The sequence below is a fragment of the Phocoena phocoena genome, chromosome 16 (genome assembly GCF_963924675.1).
Source record: "Phocoena phocoena chromosome 16, mPhoPho1.1, whole genome shotgun sequence".
NCBI lineage: Eukaryota > Metazoa > Chordata > Mammalia > Artiodactyla > Phocoenidae > Phocoena > Phocoena phocoena.
Window position 1 is genome coordinate 47,074,509 of NC_089234.1, and position 16,919 is coordinate 47,091,427.

At 53.8% G+C, this 16,919-nt stretch overlaps 1 protein-coding gene across 2 annotated transcripts in view; it reads left to right on the top strand.

Moving 5' to 3' along the window:
• ARHGAP22 (Rho GTPase activating protein 22) overlaps window positions 1–16,919 on the top strand; it is a 207,710-nt gene that overhangs the window by 147,250 nt on the left and 43,541 nt on the right. For both annotated transcript variants that reach the window (XM_065893822.1, XM_065893823.1), the window contains one exon: window positions 1,755–1,883. In XM_065893822.1, the coding sequence (XP_065749894.1) occupies window positions 1,755–1,883 (129 nt within the window). The remainder of the gene's footprint in view (window positions 1–1,754; window positions 1,884–16,919) is intronic.

The window sequence follows — 16,919 nt, forward strand, 5'->3', positions numbered from 1 at the left end:
TGTCGACAACTAGACCTAATTTATAGAACACTCCACCCAACCACAGCAGAGTAATTTTTCTCAGTGCAAACAGAATGCTTAGCAAGATAGACCGTATTCTAATCCCAAAACAAGTCTTAATAAGTTTAAAAGGATTGGAATCATACAACATATCTTCTCTGAAAACAATGGAATTAAATTAGAAATCACTAATAGATTTCTGGAAAATCCCCCAAACTTGGAAATAGCACATTTCTAAATAACCCATAGGTCAAAGAAGAAATCCAAAGGGTAAGACATTTTGAGCTGAATAAAAACGAAAAAACAATATACAAGCATACATGGAAAAGCTTCCTGGCAGCACCTGGCTTCCCTTCCCCACATGGAACACTCGGCCACCCCAGGCCTCGTAGTCCACGTTGAATGGGACCCTAAAGATGCAGAGCCGCTGTCCCCTTTTCAGTGGCGGTGCCCTTGCCCCGTGAATGACCATGCAGCTGCCCCAGCTGTGGGTACAATCTTTGTTTTCCATCGGCCTGCACTGTCTCTTGGGCTTCAGGCTCTGCTGTCTCAAGCTTCCTTCCTCTCCACCTCTCCACCGCTACAGTGCTGCTGCCCAGTTACTGCCTGGGCCCAAAGGAGCTGGGCTAGTGTGTGTATATTGCGGGGCTCCAAAGGCATCCCAGGACCCTGGCTCACCACTCTCCTGAGCTTTGGGCCCCGTGGGCCCCTCCAGCCTGCTTTCCCACTACCCAGCTTCCAGGCCTCACTTGTGGCACTCCCCCAGCAAGGACGCACCTCATCCCGTGCTCCAGCCCTCAGAGCCGTCCCCTCGGTTTCCCCAGTCCTCATCAGCCTTGCTGTGACCACTGTCAGCCTGACCCCAGCAGGTCACCTCGTTCATGGGGAATGCGGGGAGCAGGGGGTGGGGTCCCTGCCCCAGCCCAGAGCTGGAGACTTTGAATCCCTGGCTCTGCCACGTATTAGCTGTGTGAATTCAGACAAGTTCTTTAATCACTCTGCTTCAGTTTCCTTGTCTGTCAAATGCAGATAGTAATAGTACCTCGCTCAGAGGCATTGTGAAGATGAAAGAATCCTAGGAGGGCAGGTGAGTCTGTCAGCTTTGTTAACTGGAAGAATCAGGCACCACTCTAGTTCACTGGAAGGCAGGTACCAAGAGCTCAGTAAGCACTGAACTCCTGTCTGGTCTCTGTCACTGGGCTGCGGGCCCCAGCAAGGGTCAGCCTGGGTCTCACAGTTCTCCTGTCATCCCACCCGCTTGGGAACACGGATCTCTGCGACTCACCCCACCAGCAGATAAGCCCGGTTAACTCATAGTGACATAGGTGACATATAGCACATAGTGACATTTAGCTGTGCATTTCAGATGTGTGAAGTTGATTTAAATAAAATACATAGCGAAGCTCCTCTGGCGTCCGAACTTCTCTGAGCTGGTGTCACATCTGCATGCTTTTTCCTACTAGTACCCCAGGATGATTTTAATGCTGTGGAGAAATAACAAAGAAGACAAAGGGAGAAAAAGAAACCCAAGAGGGCCCCAAAGCCAGATGTGTGACGTGGGATGTGGGAAGGGGGTGGCCTGCCAGTATAGAACCAAAAAGCACAGCTGTTGCTGAGTGGTTTCTGGAGAGAAGACCTTCTCACACCCCAGGGAATGAAAGCCAGCTGTGGCCGGGACTGGAGAGAGCCCTACGGGGGAGGCCCCCTGTGTCCGCCGGGGTCCCTGCAGTAAGCCTGTTCTCCCTGTCTTGCAGGTTGTGCTGGGGAGCGGGAGAAGGTGCCGGCCAACCCCGAGGCGCTCCTGCTCATGGCCAGCTCCCAGCGGGACATGGAGGACTGGGTGCAGGCCATCCGCCGGGTCATCTGGGCCCCGTTCGGCGGAGGTACGGCCCGTAGCACGCATGCTCACCCTCTAGAACCCTTGCCTCCAGGTAATCACGCCCCTCCGCCCTGCTCTGAGCCTGCAAGGTCCCTCTCACTCAGGTCTTGCTGGCTGAGTCCCACGCTTCCTACTGCAGACAGGCAGTGTCGTCCTCTTCTGCTGCTGGCCCTCAGGGGTCACCCCTCGGTGGACTAAGCAAGTCCTCGCAGGGGAGATTTGTGCCACTTTTCAAAAACATGCCCTCCTCTGCCTGGATAGCCCTGGGGCTTGTGTGTCCTTGCTTCCCTGTGTCCAGACCCTGCTGAATGCTGGGTGTGTATGGGTGGTCTACACTTAGGCCAGAAGTGGACACTCAGGGTCATATCGGATGGCGAGGTACCGTGTCCTTCCCTCTGTTGCGGCTTGTGGCCCCTGCATGGCTCTCTGTCCCTGACCTGAAAACAAAGGTTGCCGTTTACTCACCTGCTCCTTTATTCTGCACTTTTATTGGGTGCCTAAAATGTATGGAGTGGTATTCCAGGTGCTAAGAATTCAGTGGGAAACCAAAGAGAGGATGCTTCTGCCCTCCCCGCCCCCTCCATTGTCCTGGGGGAGACAAATGATAGGCAAGTAAAGGTGACTCGTGATGTCTAGTAGGGAGAAACGCAGGGAGCAAAGTAGAGCCAAGTGGAGGATGGAGGGGCACTGTGTCAGGTGTTGTTCATTAAGCCAACTTAACGAAGTCACCAGGAGATCCAGGGGATGCGGGGGAGAGCATGCAGGCAGAGGGACCAGCGAGTGCAAACGCCCTGGATTGGGAAAGGGCCTTGGAAACACGAGGACCCTCAGGAAGGCCAGAGGGTCTGAGGGAGTGAGGACAGGAGGATGGAGGACCTGAGGCCTTGGGGACATAGTGGGGCTTCCAGATTTTGTTCTAAATTGATGGGGCACCAGGGAGGGCTCTGAGGAGGAGACAGACACAACTTGATTTATATTCATAAGAAGAGTCATCTGGCTGCCGTGTGAGGGGTGGGTCATAGAGACAAGAGCGGCTGAAGCAGGCTGGGACAGTTGTTGGACCCGGGTGCGGGGCCTGGGCCCGTGTGGGAATGGAGGAGACCGTGGAGAGCAGTCAGCTGAGACGTGTTCTGAAGGTGGGGCTGCAGGGTTTGCCGATGGTCTGGACGTGGGGCGCAGGAGAAAGGAACGTCGCCGCCCGGCTGTGCAGGTGCTGTCTCTGTAGGTCGGTGTCCCTGCGCAGTCATCCTGAAAAGGGCTTTTAGAAAGGTTCACCGTGTCAGCTGGGCTGGGGTCACCAACCCCCAGCTAAGTGTGGAGACGGGGGCCTTTGGGCCAGCTGTGTTCTGACCACATGAACCATGGACATCCTCTCTCTCCATGTTTCACAGTGTCTGATTGATGCACCATCCAGGCAGGGGCAGAAGCTCACCTTTGGGGGCTTCCTAAATGGCTCCACACTGTTAGCCGTGGCCTCCCTGCCCCCTCCTGGTGATCACAGCACCTTTGACCCACAGCCCCAATTTAATGGCCTGGGAAAACCCAAGCCCACCCAGGAACTTCTGCAGCCTCCACGGGCTTCCTTTGGTGCAAGGTGGTTGAAAGTGACCCAATGGCACAGAATAGAGCCCAGATGCCCATGCCTCTGGACTTGGATTTATGACAGGTAGCACCTCTGAGCACCAGGGAAAGGAGAACATTGTCATGGTCTTGGCTAGCAAGAGACTCTTTAAATGAGTTACAAAAAGCACCAAGTATTTAGCAACAATACAATGGAGAAATAAACACAATTCATTCTTACAAAGGAAAACTCTACAGCAGTGAGAATGAATGAACTACAGCTCTACCCATATGAATGAACTACAGCTCTACCCACAGCTCTACAGCACCGTCCTAAAAGCATAGGGTGAGACTAGGGCAGCCCAAGAACATGCTGTGATTCTATTTACATAAAGTCGAAAATAGGGCAGAAGGAAACCATGTTATTTATGGGTAAATAATTAGGCAGCAAAAATATAAAGAAAAGCAGAGAAATGAATGCCATAAAGGTCAGGATAGCAGGCCTAGTTACACAGGTGCTCATTTTATAATACTCTGCATCTCTGTGCATAGGTGCTTTAAATACTTTTTGAATGTCTGCATATTTCACTACATAAAAAATCAAAACCTAAATAAAACAAAGAAAGGAGAGTAACTAAAGGTCAAAGAGGCTAAGTAATTTGCCCAAGATGACACAGCTAGTCAGGAGCAGAGCTGAGAAACAGAGGCACATGTTCTGACCCCAAAGGCTGTGTTTTGTCCCAGCCCATCCAGGGCACTGTCACGTCACATGTGGTCTACCTGTACTCAGTGTGCTGGTTCCCTGACCCACACACGTGCCTGTCTGCCTGTTTGTCTCTCTGTCTGTCTCTCTCTGTACTTGCTAAATGGGGACCATTTGCAGAATCCCACACAGAAACCAGATTTGCCCCTCCCCCGGCCCTCATTCCCCAGCGTTTATCAGACTTCTCAGGCTGTGTGCCGTGTGCCGAAGAAGTCACAAGAATGAAAACAGGAACCACCATCAAAGGCGCTTATCTCCTTTCTACCAGAAATATAGAGGAAAGGCAGAAATCCCAGGGGTTAGCGGTGGCAGACATGTCCGGGCAAGTTTGGCACTTGAAGGGGGTCTCCATCCGCCTCTGCAGGTTTTGTGGCAAAGCAGTTATTAGCCTGGGTTCCCCTGGAAAGGAGGCTTAGAGGATCAGCCCTTCTTTCACTGTTTAATAACGGAGCCCGTGAGCCCTTTCAAGCATATTTGTTCTGGCAGAGAGTGGCCACCTCTGACGGGCAGCAGTGGGCAGCGTGCCTGCTGCAGTCAGGGGAGAGCCCGGGCACCCCACAGAGAAAACGCCGGCCAGCGGGGCAGGGGAGCCGGTCACTGCCGATGGCCTGCCCAGGGGTGGTCCTGATGGAGTGCCTCTTGTCTGGGCATTCATTCAACCAGTCAGTCATTCGCTCGAGGATGTGTTCTGGGGGCTGGTAACACAGCAGTGAGTGGGACAGACAAGGTCCCTGCCCTCGTGGGGTGTACATTCCAAGAAAGGAGACAGACAGCAAGCAAGTAAGCCTGGTGTAGGTTAGACGGTAGAGAGCGCAGTGGAGGCAGATGATGTGGGGAGGGCAAGCGGGAGTGATGGGGGCTTGGAGTTTAGTGACATTTGAGTAAAGGAGACGAAGGGGTGAGTTACGCATATATCTGGGCAGAGCGTTTTGGAGGCAGACGGCGGGGGTTGGAAGGGCAGCAAGGAGGCCAGTGTGGCTGGAACAGAGTCTGTGAAGGGGGAGAGAGGAGGTAAGGGCTGGTAAATCAGTAGGGCCTTGTCACGGTGATGACTCTGGATTTTCCTCTGAGCGAGGTGGTGTCATTGGCAGGTCTTGAACAGAGCAGTGGCCAAGCCTGACTCAGGTCCCAGCAGGATCCCTCTGGCTGCTGTGTTGAGAATGGATGAAAGAAGCAAGGACAGAAACAGGGAGACCAGTTAGGAGTTCGTTACACAATCGTGCAGGTGAGAGGTGATGGCGGCTTGGCTCAGGAAGGCATGGGTGATGAGGAACAATTGAGTTCTTGATATATTTTGAAGGTAGAATGGGTGAAAGGTGTAAGAGAATGAGAGAAGTCAAGGGTAATTCCAAGGTGTTTTGATCTAAGCCAACTGGAAGGATGGATTAGCTGTTAACTGAGATGAGAAAGAACACAGGAAGTGCAGTTGTTCGGAAGGAAGATGCAGAGTTCACTTTGGGGCTTATCCTGGGATACATGTTAGAGGCTCAAGCTTAAGGTATCACGTGGGCAATTTGACATTTACCTCTAGAGACCAGGAGAGAAGACTGGGTTGGAGAGAGAATGTGGGGGCCATTGACACATAGATGGGGTTTGAAGCCATGAGGCTGGATGAGACACCATGGAGCTAGTGGAGGGACAGCAGAGGACCAGGGCTGAGTCCTGAGCTGCTTCCAGGTGGGAAGTCAGGGAGCATAGGAGAAGCCAGCACAGGGGATGAAGAGAGCCAGGAGCAAGTGGGCTCCCTGGGCTGAGTGAAGAGAGCATCTAAGAAAGAAGTATCTGTGCACTGCCAATAGATCAACCAGGAGAGAACAGATGGTGAGCACAGTCCATGGTTGACTTGTCAAGGGTGGTTTTGGTGGAGTCCTGGGAGTAAAGCCTGATAATAGTGGGTATGAAAAAGGATAAGAGGAGGGGAATTGGAGTGTGATCATAGCCAACTCTTTCAAAAAGTTTGCTGTAAAGGGAAAAGGAGAAATGGGACAGTAGCTGGAGGAGGGAGTCAGGTGAAGAGAGTTTTGTTTATTTTTTTAAGTTGGGAGACAAAACATCAACGATGGTACAGGTGAGGGAGAGAAGAATCGCTGGAGCACCAGTATCTCTTGTGGATATAGATGGGAAATTCCTCAACAAAATACAAAGAAATTGAATCCAGCAATATATAAAAGGATTATAACCATGACCAAATGAGATTTATCCCAGGAATGCAAGGGTGGTTTAACATCTGAAAATTAATTAATGGGATACATCAATAGAATAAATGACAAAAACCACATGAGCATCTCAGTCAACTCAGAAAAGGCATTTGACAAAATCCAGCACCATTTCATGATAAAAACATTCAACAGTCTAGAGATAGAAAGGAATTTTCTAAACCTGCTAAAGGGCATCTACAAAAAACCCCACAGATAACATCATGCTTAATGGAAAAAGACTGAATGCTTTTCAGGAACAAGACAAGGATTCTCCCTTTCACCACTTCTATTCAACACTGTACTAGACCAGAACAATTAGGCAAGAAAATGAAATAAAATGCATCCAGATTGGGAAGGAAGAAACAAGTAATCTATTTGCAGATGACGTGATTTCGTATAATCTATTTGCAGATGACGTGATTTCGTATAATCTATTTGCAGATGACGTGATTTCGTATAATCTATTTGCAGATGACGTGATTTCGTATAATCTATTTGCAGATGACGTGATTTCGTATAATCTATTTGCAGATGACGTGATTTCGTATAATCTATTTGCAGATGACGTGATTTCGTATAATCTATTTGCAGATGACGTGATTTCGTATATAGACAGTGTTAAGAAATCTACTAGAAATCTATTAGATCTAAAAAAATTTCAGCGTGATTGCAAGATACAAGGTCAATATACACAAATCAATTTTATTTCTATACAGTAGCACTGGGAAAACTGAAAATGAAGTTAAGAAAACTTCATTTATAATAGCATCCAAAAGAACAAAATACTGACCAATGTATTTAACAAAAGAAGTACAAAACTTAATACTCTAAAAATGACAATACATTCTTGAAAGAAGTTAAAGACCTAAATAAATGGAAAGACATCCCACGTTCATGGATCAGAAGACTTGATATTGTGAAGAGGGCCCCACTGCCCAGTGGATCTCTGGACTTCCATGCCCCACTCTAGGAACACGGTCCCTGGGGAGGCCCTGTTGGGCAGCACCTCCTAGCCAGCTCTCTGTGAAAGGGGAGAGAAAGGAGTCACACGATACCAGGGCCGCCTGGCATCTGATGGGTGCTCATGGGTGAGTCCTTGCCTTGCCTGGTTATCTGGCGGGAGCCAGCAAGCCCCCGAAGGTGCCTCTTATGTGCGTAGGAAGGTGCTTATTAGCAGAGCCGGTTGCGTTGAAGTACTAGAGGAGTCAGAGTGAGCACAGGTTTTGGCATCAGGCTGCGGTCTGTGTGTGATCTGGCTCTGCCCCTTGCTTGCTGTGTGACTCTGGGCATGCCACTTACCCTCTCTGTGTCCTTGTTTGTAAAATTGGAATAAGAATATCTTCTTTGCAGAATTGTCATGAGAATTAAGAGAGAAAATGGATGCAAAGTGCTCAGAACTCTCAAAACTAAATAGTTCTATTCATTCAACACAGAACGTCTGCCACGTGCAGGCGGGGCACACGGCAGGGATCAGACGGAACTCCCATTCTACTCCCCAAGACAGAGAGTAACAGGAACGTACATCGCATGGCACAGAGCAATTGTTCTCATCAGAACCACCCAGAAGAAAAGGGAGACTGTTTTATCCTCCCCCAGAGTTTCCAACTCACTAGGATTTGTGTTTCTAACAAGTTCCCAGGTGATACTGATGCTGCTGGTCTGGGGCCCACACTTCGAGAACTGCTGTGTTAGAAGGTGGTGAGTGCTACTGAAAGAAAAAAAAAATATAGAGAGCCATTTAAAATACAGTGGTGAGGGTGAGCCTAATGATAGAGTGACACCCAATGTCTTGAAGAAGTGAGAAAGTGAGCCAGGAGGATGTCAGGTGGAAGTGAGCCAGGAGGATGTCAGGTGGAAGTGTGACAGACCCAGGCAACAGCTTGGGCAAAACAGAGAGCATCTGAGGTGGTCTTGAACCAGCTCGGAGGCAGGTGGGATGAGGGAGTGAGGGACAGGGCCAGATGCAAAGGAGCCTGATGGCAGAGGAAGGACGTGATCTGATAGATAGTTAAAAGGGCCGCTCTGACTGCTGACCAGAGCGGGAAAAGGGGAAGCCGGGGGACCTGTTTGCAGTAATTCAGGTGAGAGACAAGGGTGCTTACACTATGGTGGGTGGTGGTGAAAGTGAGCAGATTCCAAATCTGTTTTGAAAGTAGGACCTACAAGATCTCTTGGATGTGGGTTTGAGAGAAAGGGAGCAGTGAAGGTGGACTCCCAGGGGTCTGATCGAGCAGACAGAAAGAACTGTCATTAAGTGAGTGAGGAAGACACGGCCTAGAGCAGGTTTGGGACAATGCAGCAAGACCACAGCTCCATTTGGGCATGTATGAGTTTGAGATGCCTGTCAGTCATTAAAGCAGTGGGCATCCTGAGTGGGCAGTTGGATGCAAGAGTCTGGGGGTCGGGGTTAGCGCTCAGTAACTGGTAGCATGTTAACTATCCCCCCTACCCAGTGGCACCGATGAGCAAAGCCCAGCAACTGTCCCAACCTTACAGGCAGCAACAGAGTGACAGTCCTGGGGCCAGGAGCCTGGTATGGGAAGGGTGTCCTTGCCCAGAGTGACAGCTCCTCGCTGGGGAGGGGCACAAGGGGCCAGGCGGCAGCCTTGCAGTGGCTATCACAGCTTCGCTGCCCATGCCGGACCCCACCCTGATGTGTGTGTGGCTCTCACAGGCCTCTGGAGACTTTCCCCTGAGCCCCCTCAGAGCTGACAGTCCTGTCCTAAGTTCCTCAGAAATCACGGGGGAAGGAGGGGGACGAATGCGGCTCCCAGAAGCCACAGGGCAGGACACTTGACCTGGAGAAAATCCAGCCTCAGGACAACTTGGAGGTACACAAAGCAACCTTGTTAGGCCAGCTGGTTGTGGTCAGTATTTGCTGGAATGACATCTCCAAACGGAAGCCCTCGAGGCACAGTCAGATTCAGGATGAAAGGTCGCTGACCCCAGCCCAGGCTGGCAGTGGTGGAGCCTGAGATCTTAAGTGGACCATTTCTCCCCAGCACTACTTACTCCAGATCCCAGCCCTTCTGGGAGATTCAAGAAGAGAAAGTCTTATTTCGATTTCCCCTGGATGTTAACCCACCAGGCCAGTGGGCCTGGGTCTTTCCTGGCAGCCTTTTCAAAAGGGGAAAGATAGCAGGACTGTTGCTGACCTGGGCTGGGCTTCAGTCACTGAGCCGGCAGGGGGGGCACTTGAGTCTGATCCTGGTACCCTGGGCCCATTCTGGTGGGCCCTGAGGGGCCACAGGCCTTGGACCCCATCCAGCCCCAAGCTCACAGAGGCCAGATCTGTCCTCTTCTTAGTATATGGGTCAGTACACAGCACCCTTGGGCCTCCTTCCCCTGCAGCCCTCAAGGCTTCTCCCCTGAAGTGCTCCAGGAGCCTTTGAGCTTAGATCCCCAGGACAGGGGAAATAGCCCCCCAGCCACAGACCCCACTGACAGGCGGCCAGGGAGCCCGGGGCCGTTTCCCAGGAGAACAGGGTGGAGGAGCAGCTGCCTTATCTTGGGAGAGCCTGGCAAGCCAGCAGGGGTGATTTATAGGGGGCTGCTCACCACTGCTTCCTGTGACACTCAGGATGCTAACTGCTCAAGTAACTGCCTTTTACCCACCTGGCTGGCTCGCTAAGTCTGCCTTCCCTCCCAGCGGCTGTGGTGGAAATGCCCCTGCAGCTGGGCCTGCCTGGCTTTCCGTGTGTGCTAAGAAGAGCTCAGATCCCAGGGCTGGAAAAGAGTTTGTCATGGTCATGGCAAAGATGAGGCCAGTGGAGGGTGTGTGCCAGCAACACTGCGTGATGTCCTGGTGACCCCCAGCCACAAGGGGAGAAGTTGGGTTGAGGTAGCCACTCTCCAGGGCAGCTGATGTTTGTTCAGCGTGTCCCCGTGTGGGGCTCTGCACCCCAGCTGACCCTCACAATAGCCCTTTGGAATCAGTCCTGCTATAGCCCCTTTTACAGGTGAGGAGACTGGGCGGCAGAGAGGCTCAAGTAATCTGTCCAGGTCCCAAAGAAGTAAGCAGGAAGCCAGCATTCTAACCCAGAGCCCTGGGGCTGGATGCCGGGTCCGGAGAGAAGGATGCCGGGAGCCCTCGGGGTGTCCTATGGTCGGGTTCGCTGGCTCTCAGTTTCTTCCCAGACAGCCTTGGTCCTCCACATCAGTCAGAGGAAAGAGGAAGGGGTCTCATGCTTGCCATTTGCTACTCTTGACAGTGGTTCATTGTATCAAAATTATATTGTAGAGAGGGACAGAGAGGCCCAGAGAGGTTCAGCAACTTGCCTAACAGCACACAGCAGGGTTGGGAGCAGGGGCAGCCTGCCTCCAGGGTGAGTCCATCCAAGGATGCTCTGTTGCCAGGCGTCATAGTCTCTGGATCTGCGTTGTCTTAAGAGTGGTGTGGGGACGGGGAGGGAGGCAAGGCTGAGGATAGAGGTAGTCCCCGAGGTCCTGGACCCAGCCCAGAAACGAGAGCCACTCCAGCTCAAGAGGTCACCTGTCACCAGGCGCTCGTATGAGAGGACAGATCCCCAGCCTCTCAGCTCCCTGGCCCACCCCCAAGAGGAAAGTTTCATGACTATCTTTGCATACCCATCCCCCATCTCAGGCCCCATGGATTAAAAAGACCTCCACAAGGTGACGTGGGTGTTGACCTGGCCAGGGTTTAACCTAGAGTTCATTGTGGCAGTGCGCATCAGAGTCCAGAGCCTTCTAAATGGGGGGCAGCTGCAGACCTCCATCCATCCGGGGAATCTGGGCAGGAGGTTGGGTGGAGGGATTCCCTAGAGATTGGCCAGTCTAACTCTCTGACCATACAGGTGGGGAAACCGTGGCTCAGAAAAGAGAAAGCAAGTCAGTTGTCAGAGCCCTCTGCCTACCTGGGAGGACACCCCACCCCCGGAGTAGGTGCCTCCCCTGAGCCCTTGGAACCTTCTCTTTAACATGGGCAGAGCTGATCAGACTTTGGGGACTGTGGGCCATGGGGGCTCCAGGCTTTTCCGGCAGGTTGAGGGCAGGATACTCCCTGACTTACGGCTCCCTGGCCCCATGAACCACCCCTCCCGCCTTCACGTGTACCTGAACTCTGGGAGGGGAGAGCACCGAGCCCCTCCCGACGTTCCCAGCACTCGGGAGGACTTCAGCGCCCACCCCGCACACTAGCATCAGGACCAGGACTAGGGGGCCTCCCTGGCCTGGGGCACAAAATTTAAGGGAGCACCAAAAAACTCAGTGATCAGGATGAATATTTAATTTTTTAGAATGAAAATTAATGCTAAAAAGTCCATTATGTTAGTTTCCGATTGCTGCTTTAACAAATTGTCACAGATTCAGCAGTTTAAAATAACACAGATTTATTTGCTCACCCTTCTAAAAGTCGGCAGTCGGAAGAACTGAATTTTTATGATATTGAAGATACTGAAATCATGGTGTCAGCAGGGCTGGTTCCTTCTGAGAGCTCCAGGGGAGAATGGATCTTTGCCTCTTCCGCTTCCTAGAAGCTGCTCACATTCTTGGGTTTCTGCTTCCCTCCTAATGTTGCCTCCTCTTCTGTAGTCAAATTTCCCTCTACCTCCATTTTTTAAGGCCCACTGAGATAATCTAGTATAACCTCTTGTCCTCAATCCTATCTACAACATCCCTTTTGCTAGGTAAGGTAGCAACGTCACAGGTTCTAGGGATTAGGACCTGGACGTCTTGAGGGAGGCATTGTTTAGCCCACCACAACCATGATAAACAGACTATCAAAATTTTAAAGACAGGATCTGTGGGTGGGACTAGGGTGAGGCAAATGAGGCACTCACAAAGTCTGTGCAAGTACAGGGTCGGATCCTGTCTTTATTTAAAATTTTGATATTTTGTTCATCATGGATTTTTTGGGCATTAATTTGTATTTTTTTAAATATCGCAAAAATATTTCTCTCGATTACTGACATTTTTGGGACCCCCTTTAACCTTGCACCTGAAGTGCAAAATTCACTTGCCTCATTCTGGTCTAGGCCCTGCTTAGTAAGAGCAAGAAAAGTGACCCTACCCTACACACTGGATTTCAGATGAGCTCCCACCCCTTCCAGCCCCAGGGCTCCCCTAAGCCCTTCCCTTACAGAATTCTGCCCACAGACCCCTGGGGGCCTCCACCCCTTCTTCTGGTGTTGCAGGGCCCCAGCTTTGCTTCTCTGTCCACCTGCCCTCCTGGTGAATGCCTGAAGCTGTGCACCCATCTCGGTCCTCACACTTTGCACCCTCTGGAAGTGTGGGATTGTGGGTTTTTTTTCTCTGGGATAGAATCCTACTCTGGGAAGAACTCAGGCTTTGCAGAAAGATAATATAGGTTTGAATTGAAGATCTGTTACTTACTAGTTGGGTGACCTTGGGAAAATTACAAAACCTCTCTGAGCTTCAGCTGCCTCATCTGTAAAATGGGACATTAATACTCATACAGCTCAGGGCTGCACAAGACGCTTGTGTTAAGTCCTAAGCACCCTCCGTGGCACTGGGGCGCTGGCCCCTCGGCAAGGCAGAGGGTTGGAGCCCTGAACGCCAGCTCCACAGGCAGCAGCCCAGCTGTAGACTGGGCTAGGCACTCACCCCTTTGCTTGACCCTAACCGAAATCACCTGGCCTCCACTTGGAACACCTGCCTCCCATTCTGCAGGGAGAGGAATTTCCTAAAGCGAGCTCTTGACCAGGAAGAAGGGGCGGATCATTGGAAGTTGCTAGTATTCCTACAGGTGCTTGTAACGCCGAGCGTTAGGAAGAAGCGGGTGAGAGGTCTGAGCCGGGAGCGCCACGGGGGCCGACTCCAGGAGCAGCGTTTCAGGAACTCGCCGGGCCCAGGCCCTGCCTCCCTCGCTCCAGGGTCCGGGCCTGGGGCGGGCGGCGGGCAAGACGCTACCTGCGCGCGTGCCGGGCATTCCTGCCGCCGCCGCTCCGCCGCGCCCGGGCGCGCCATGGGCCTGATGCCGGCCGCGCGGGCCTCCTCCGGGTGCCGCGCCTGCCCGCGGTCGCCCTGCCGCCTGCCAGCCTGCTGCGCTCCCGCCGCCGCCCCAGGTACCGCGGGAGGGGGTTCGGGCGCCCAGCGAAGCCGAGCGGAAGCGGCGTCCCTGGCCGACAGCGCGCTCGGCCCCGGCCCCACGCGCGGGCGAGGACAGCGCTGCGCCGGCGGGTCGCGGGGCGCCCAGGGGGAGGGAGGGAGGGCGGGGTGGGGGGCAGCAGCGGGACCGGTCGCCGGGCTGGGGGAGCGGGCGCGCGCGTGTTGGGGGAAGAGGCAGCGCTGGGACGCCTCCTCCTACCTCCCGTCCGGGTGGTGGGCATCCCGCGTGCAGGGATGAAGAGCCTAGTCTTCCGGGGCGCGGGAACTTCCAAAGGATCACCCCACCACCACCACCATTACTGAGGGGACCAGGCAGGATGCCAGCTCTGGGCTACCGACTCCAAGTCCAGTGCTTAGCCCACGTTTGCCTCTCCAGGCCTCAGGAAGTCACCCGTGTCTGGGCGTGGGGCTGATGAACACCAGAGGGTAGGGGTCACTTCTGCCCTGGGGACCAGCTTGCCTCGGGCAGGACACCCCCCCAAGATGTTGCCTCTCGCTGTATTTCTCTCCCTTGGGCTGATTTCAGCCTCTTGGTTGTTGAAACTTGGCTACAGCCCAGCCAATTAGTTACAGCTGTTCCGAGCAGAGCTGAGGCTCTGTAGTACCTAGCGGAGGGCAGTGCTCATAGGCACAAGTGTGGGAGTAATGGAAAGTGGATTTACACACCATGGGGTGCGTGCACGGAGGACGGCAAGTGTCCTGGGGAGGGGAGTAGAGAACAGGAAGGGTTTACCCAAAGTTTGTGAATCTCTGGAGAGAATTTAAGAATTATTGTCCTCATTGTGTCTCTTCTCCATGTGCCTCTCCCCCACAACTGGAGAGAGCCCTAGTATGGCCAGAGCCATACTAGGAGACTGAGGTCTCCCCTCGGGGATCAGCTCCAGAGGGAATCTCAGCTGCCTCCCTTCCCTGCTGGGACCCGGGGGCAGGCAGAGCCCACCCTATCCTGGACTGGCCCTCCTGGGTCAGGAGAAGGCCACATTTCGCCTGGTGCTGTAGGCTTTCCCGTGGCTGCCGACGGCCCCATGAAGTGGCAGAGACCAAAGCTCAGGGAGGTTGAGGATGGTGCCCAGGGTCACCCAGGACAGGGATCTGAGTCAGCTGAGTGCTGCGCCTGTCCCTTCCTGCCCCTGCTTGGGATTCTGGGGAGAGGGGAGTGAGGGCCGGGCTTTGCCAGGGAGCAGCTGGCAGGGGAGGAGGCCTGGCCCAGCTCTGAGCCCGTCCGCAGGTTCATCCAGAGGAAAGGCAGCCTCTGCCAGCTTCCTCACAAAGCGCCGGCTGTGCCACTGGAGAAGAGTGTGGGCTGGGCCCTCGAGGAACCCGCACACTGGCTGGGTTTCCAGGGATCCGACAGACCTACTGAAACTGGTTCTTGGCAAGTCTCCCCCTCTGAGACGTGCCAGGAGGGCTGAGGAAGTTCAGCACAGCCGTTCCAGGCCCTGCCAGGCTCTGGCTGAGAGACCCTGATGAGGGGAGTGGTGGGCAAGGCCCCTGGCTGAGGGAGGCCAGACCTGTAGCCTGAGCACAGGGTGCCTCCAACAGGAGGAAGCTGGGAGCAGAGCCCTGGGAGGTTGAGCTGGAATGAGCCTTTCCCATGGGGCTCCCGGAGCATCTCCCTACCAAGGGTGGTGAGGGGGGCAGCTCACACCTGAAGCCTGTACAAGGTCGGATGCAAGGCTCCACGCCGCCTTGCTGGGAATGTGGGGTCAGTCCTGGGCCTGGTGGTGGTTGGGAGCAGGGCCTCTGGGCAGTCTCTAAAGACAAGTGTGATCATCCCCATTTTATAGATGGAGAAACTGAGACCTAGGAAAGGAGGCTACTCTGCTGCTCAGTGGCTTAGTCAGGATGTGCACCCAGACCAGTGCAGGTGCAGGCGCAGAATCTTTGTCTCTGTGGCCTTCAGCCTTGAGCATCACCTGCCACCTGTGTTCCCATTCCCTATCCCTAGCTCAGCGCTCTCACCAGGCTCAGTGCTTGGAGGGCCTCTGGGGGAGTCTCATCATTTCCCAGAGCCCCTGAGCCATGTATGGGGTTAGTGCTCACCAGGGCTTATGGTCCATGTCAGGACTGGGGGCTGCCATGCTCCCATCCTCTTCAGTCAGGCTCTCTCACACCCACCCTCCAACCCCTGGGGCCCTTGTCAGACCCCCCCGCCCCCCGCTCATGGTCTGCCTTGGGGTGTCTGCTCATGCACGCCCCCAGCACCCCGCCTGTCTGCCTGGCTATCTCCTGCTCATTCTTAGACCCCAATTCCCTCCTCCTCTAAATCGCCTCTGTTTAAGCACCCGGGATCCTGTGGACTTCCATTTCCTGGCTCTCACAGCCCTGTTTAGGGGGCTGGAAGAGTGGTCTGGAAGGCTTCACAGGAGGAAGCAGTGGTTGTGCTGAGGTTGGGAGAGGGCTTCAGAGACGTGGGAGCCGCCTGACCGCAGGCACCGCATGAACAGCGGGGCTGGCTGTGCAGCAGCTGCCCTCTGCCTGGCCCAGACTCTGTGCCCCAGAAGCTGGTGGAGGGAGGGCGGCAGGCCCTTGCCTCTCTGCCCGCCAAGTTTGGATTTTATCCTGGGTGGGGAGGAGGGAGGCAGCAAGGGATTTTCAGCAGAGGAGCCCGTGGTAGGATTTACATGTTTCTAGCCCTCTGGGCAGCTCTGAGATCCTCTAGGACCTAGAACAGGGTGGGGCACAAACGCAAGAGTGATGGAAGGGTGGATGGATGAATGGACAGGTAGACAGCAGATGTCCTGGGGACAGGAAATGGGAGAGTAGGAAGGGCTGGGGCCAAGAGGAGGCTGGATGGAATTACCTAAGCGTTGTGAATCTCTAGAGAGAATTTTAGAATTCCTTTCCCCAGTGTCTCTCTTCCCTGACTATGGCCTTCAGTCCCTGTGACCCGAGGGTGGGGAGCTGGGTGCATGAACTTGGGACCACAGACTGTCCTGGACTGTGTGTCCACCCTCCTTCGCTCAGTGCTCCTTGACCTCTGTTCCAAGCCCAGCATTGTCTCAGGACTGGGGAGAGGGGCTGGTTCCCAGTGAGGATCCGTGCAGAGGCGAGTGTCTTCACATGGTCAGTGGTAGAGGGCCAGGAAGGGAGCCCAAGAGCACTGTGGTTGTGCTGAAGGGAGGATCTGGGACAGCTCACATAGGAGGGGACACCTGAGCTCTTCCCAAAGGCTAATAAGAATTTTACACACACTGAACAGGGAAGAGTCCTCCTGTGCACAGGCCAGGCAGCAGGAAAGCAGATGTATTCGGGATGCTCGCATAGTGGGTAAAGCGGAAGTGAAAGGGACAGAGCAGGGGCCTGAGTGGGGAGGAAGGCAGGAGGCAGGTGCCAGGGATGCAGTGCCAGGCTGGCTTCTTCCCCTCTTGAGGACCCTCTGCATATGGGCAGTTCCCCCTGTGTGTTCTCTGCCTGCTCATTTGAGGTCCTA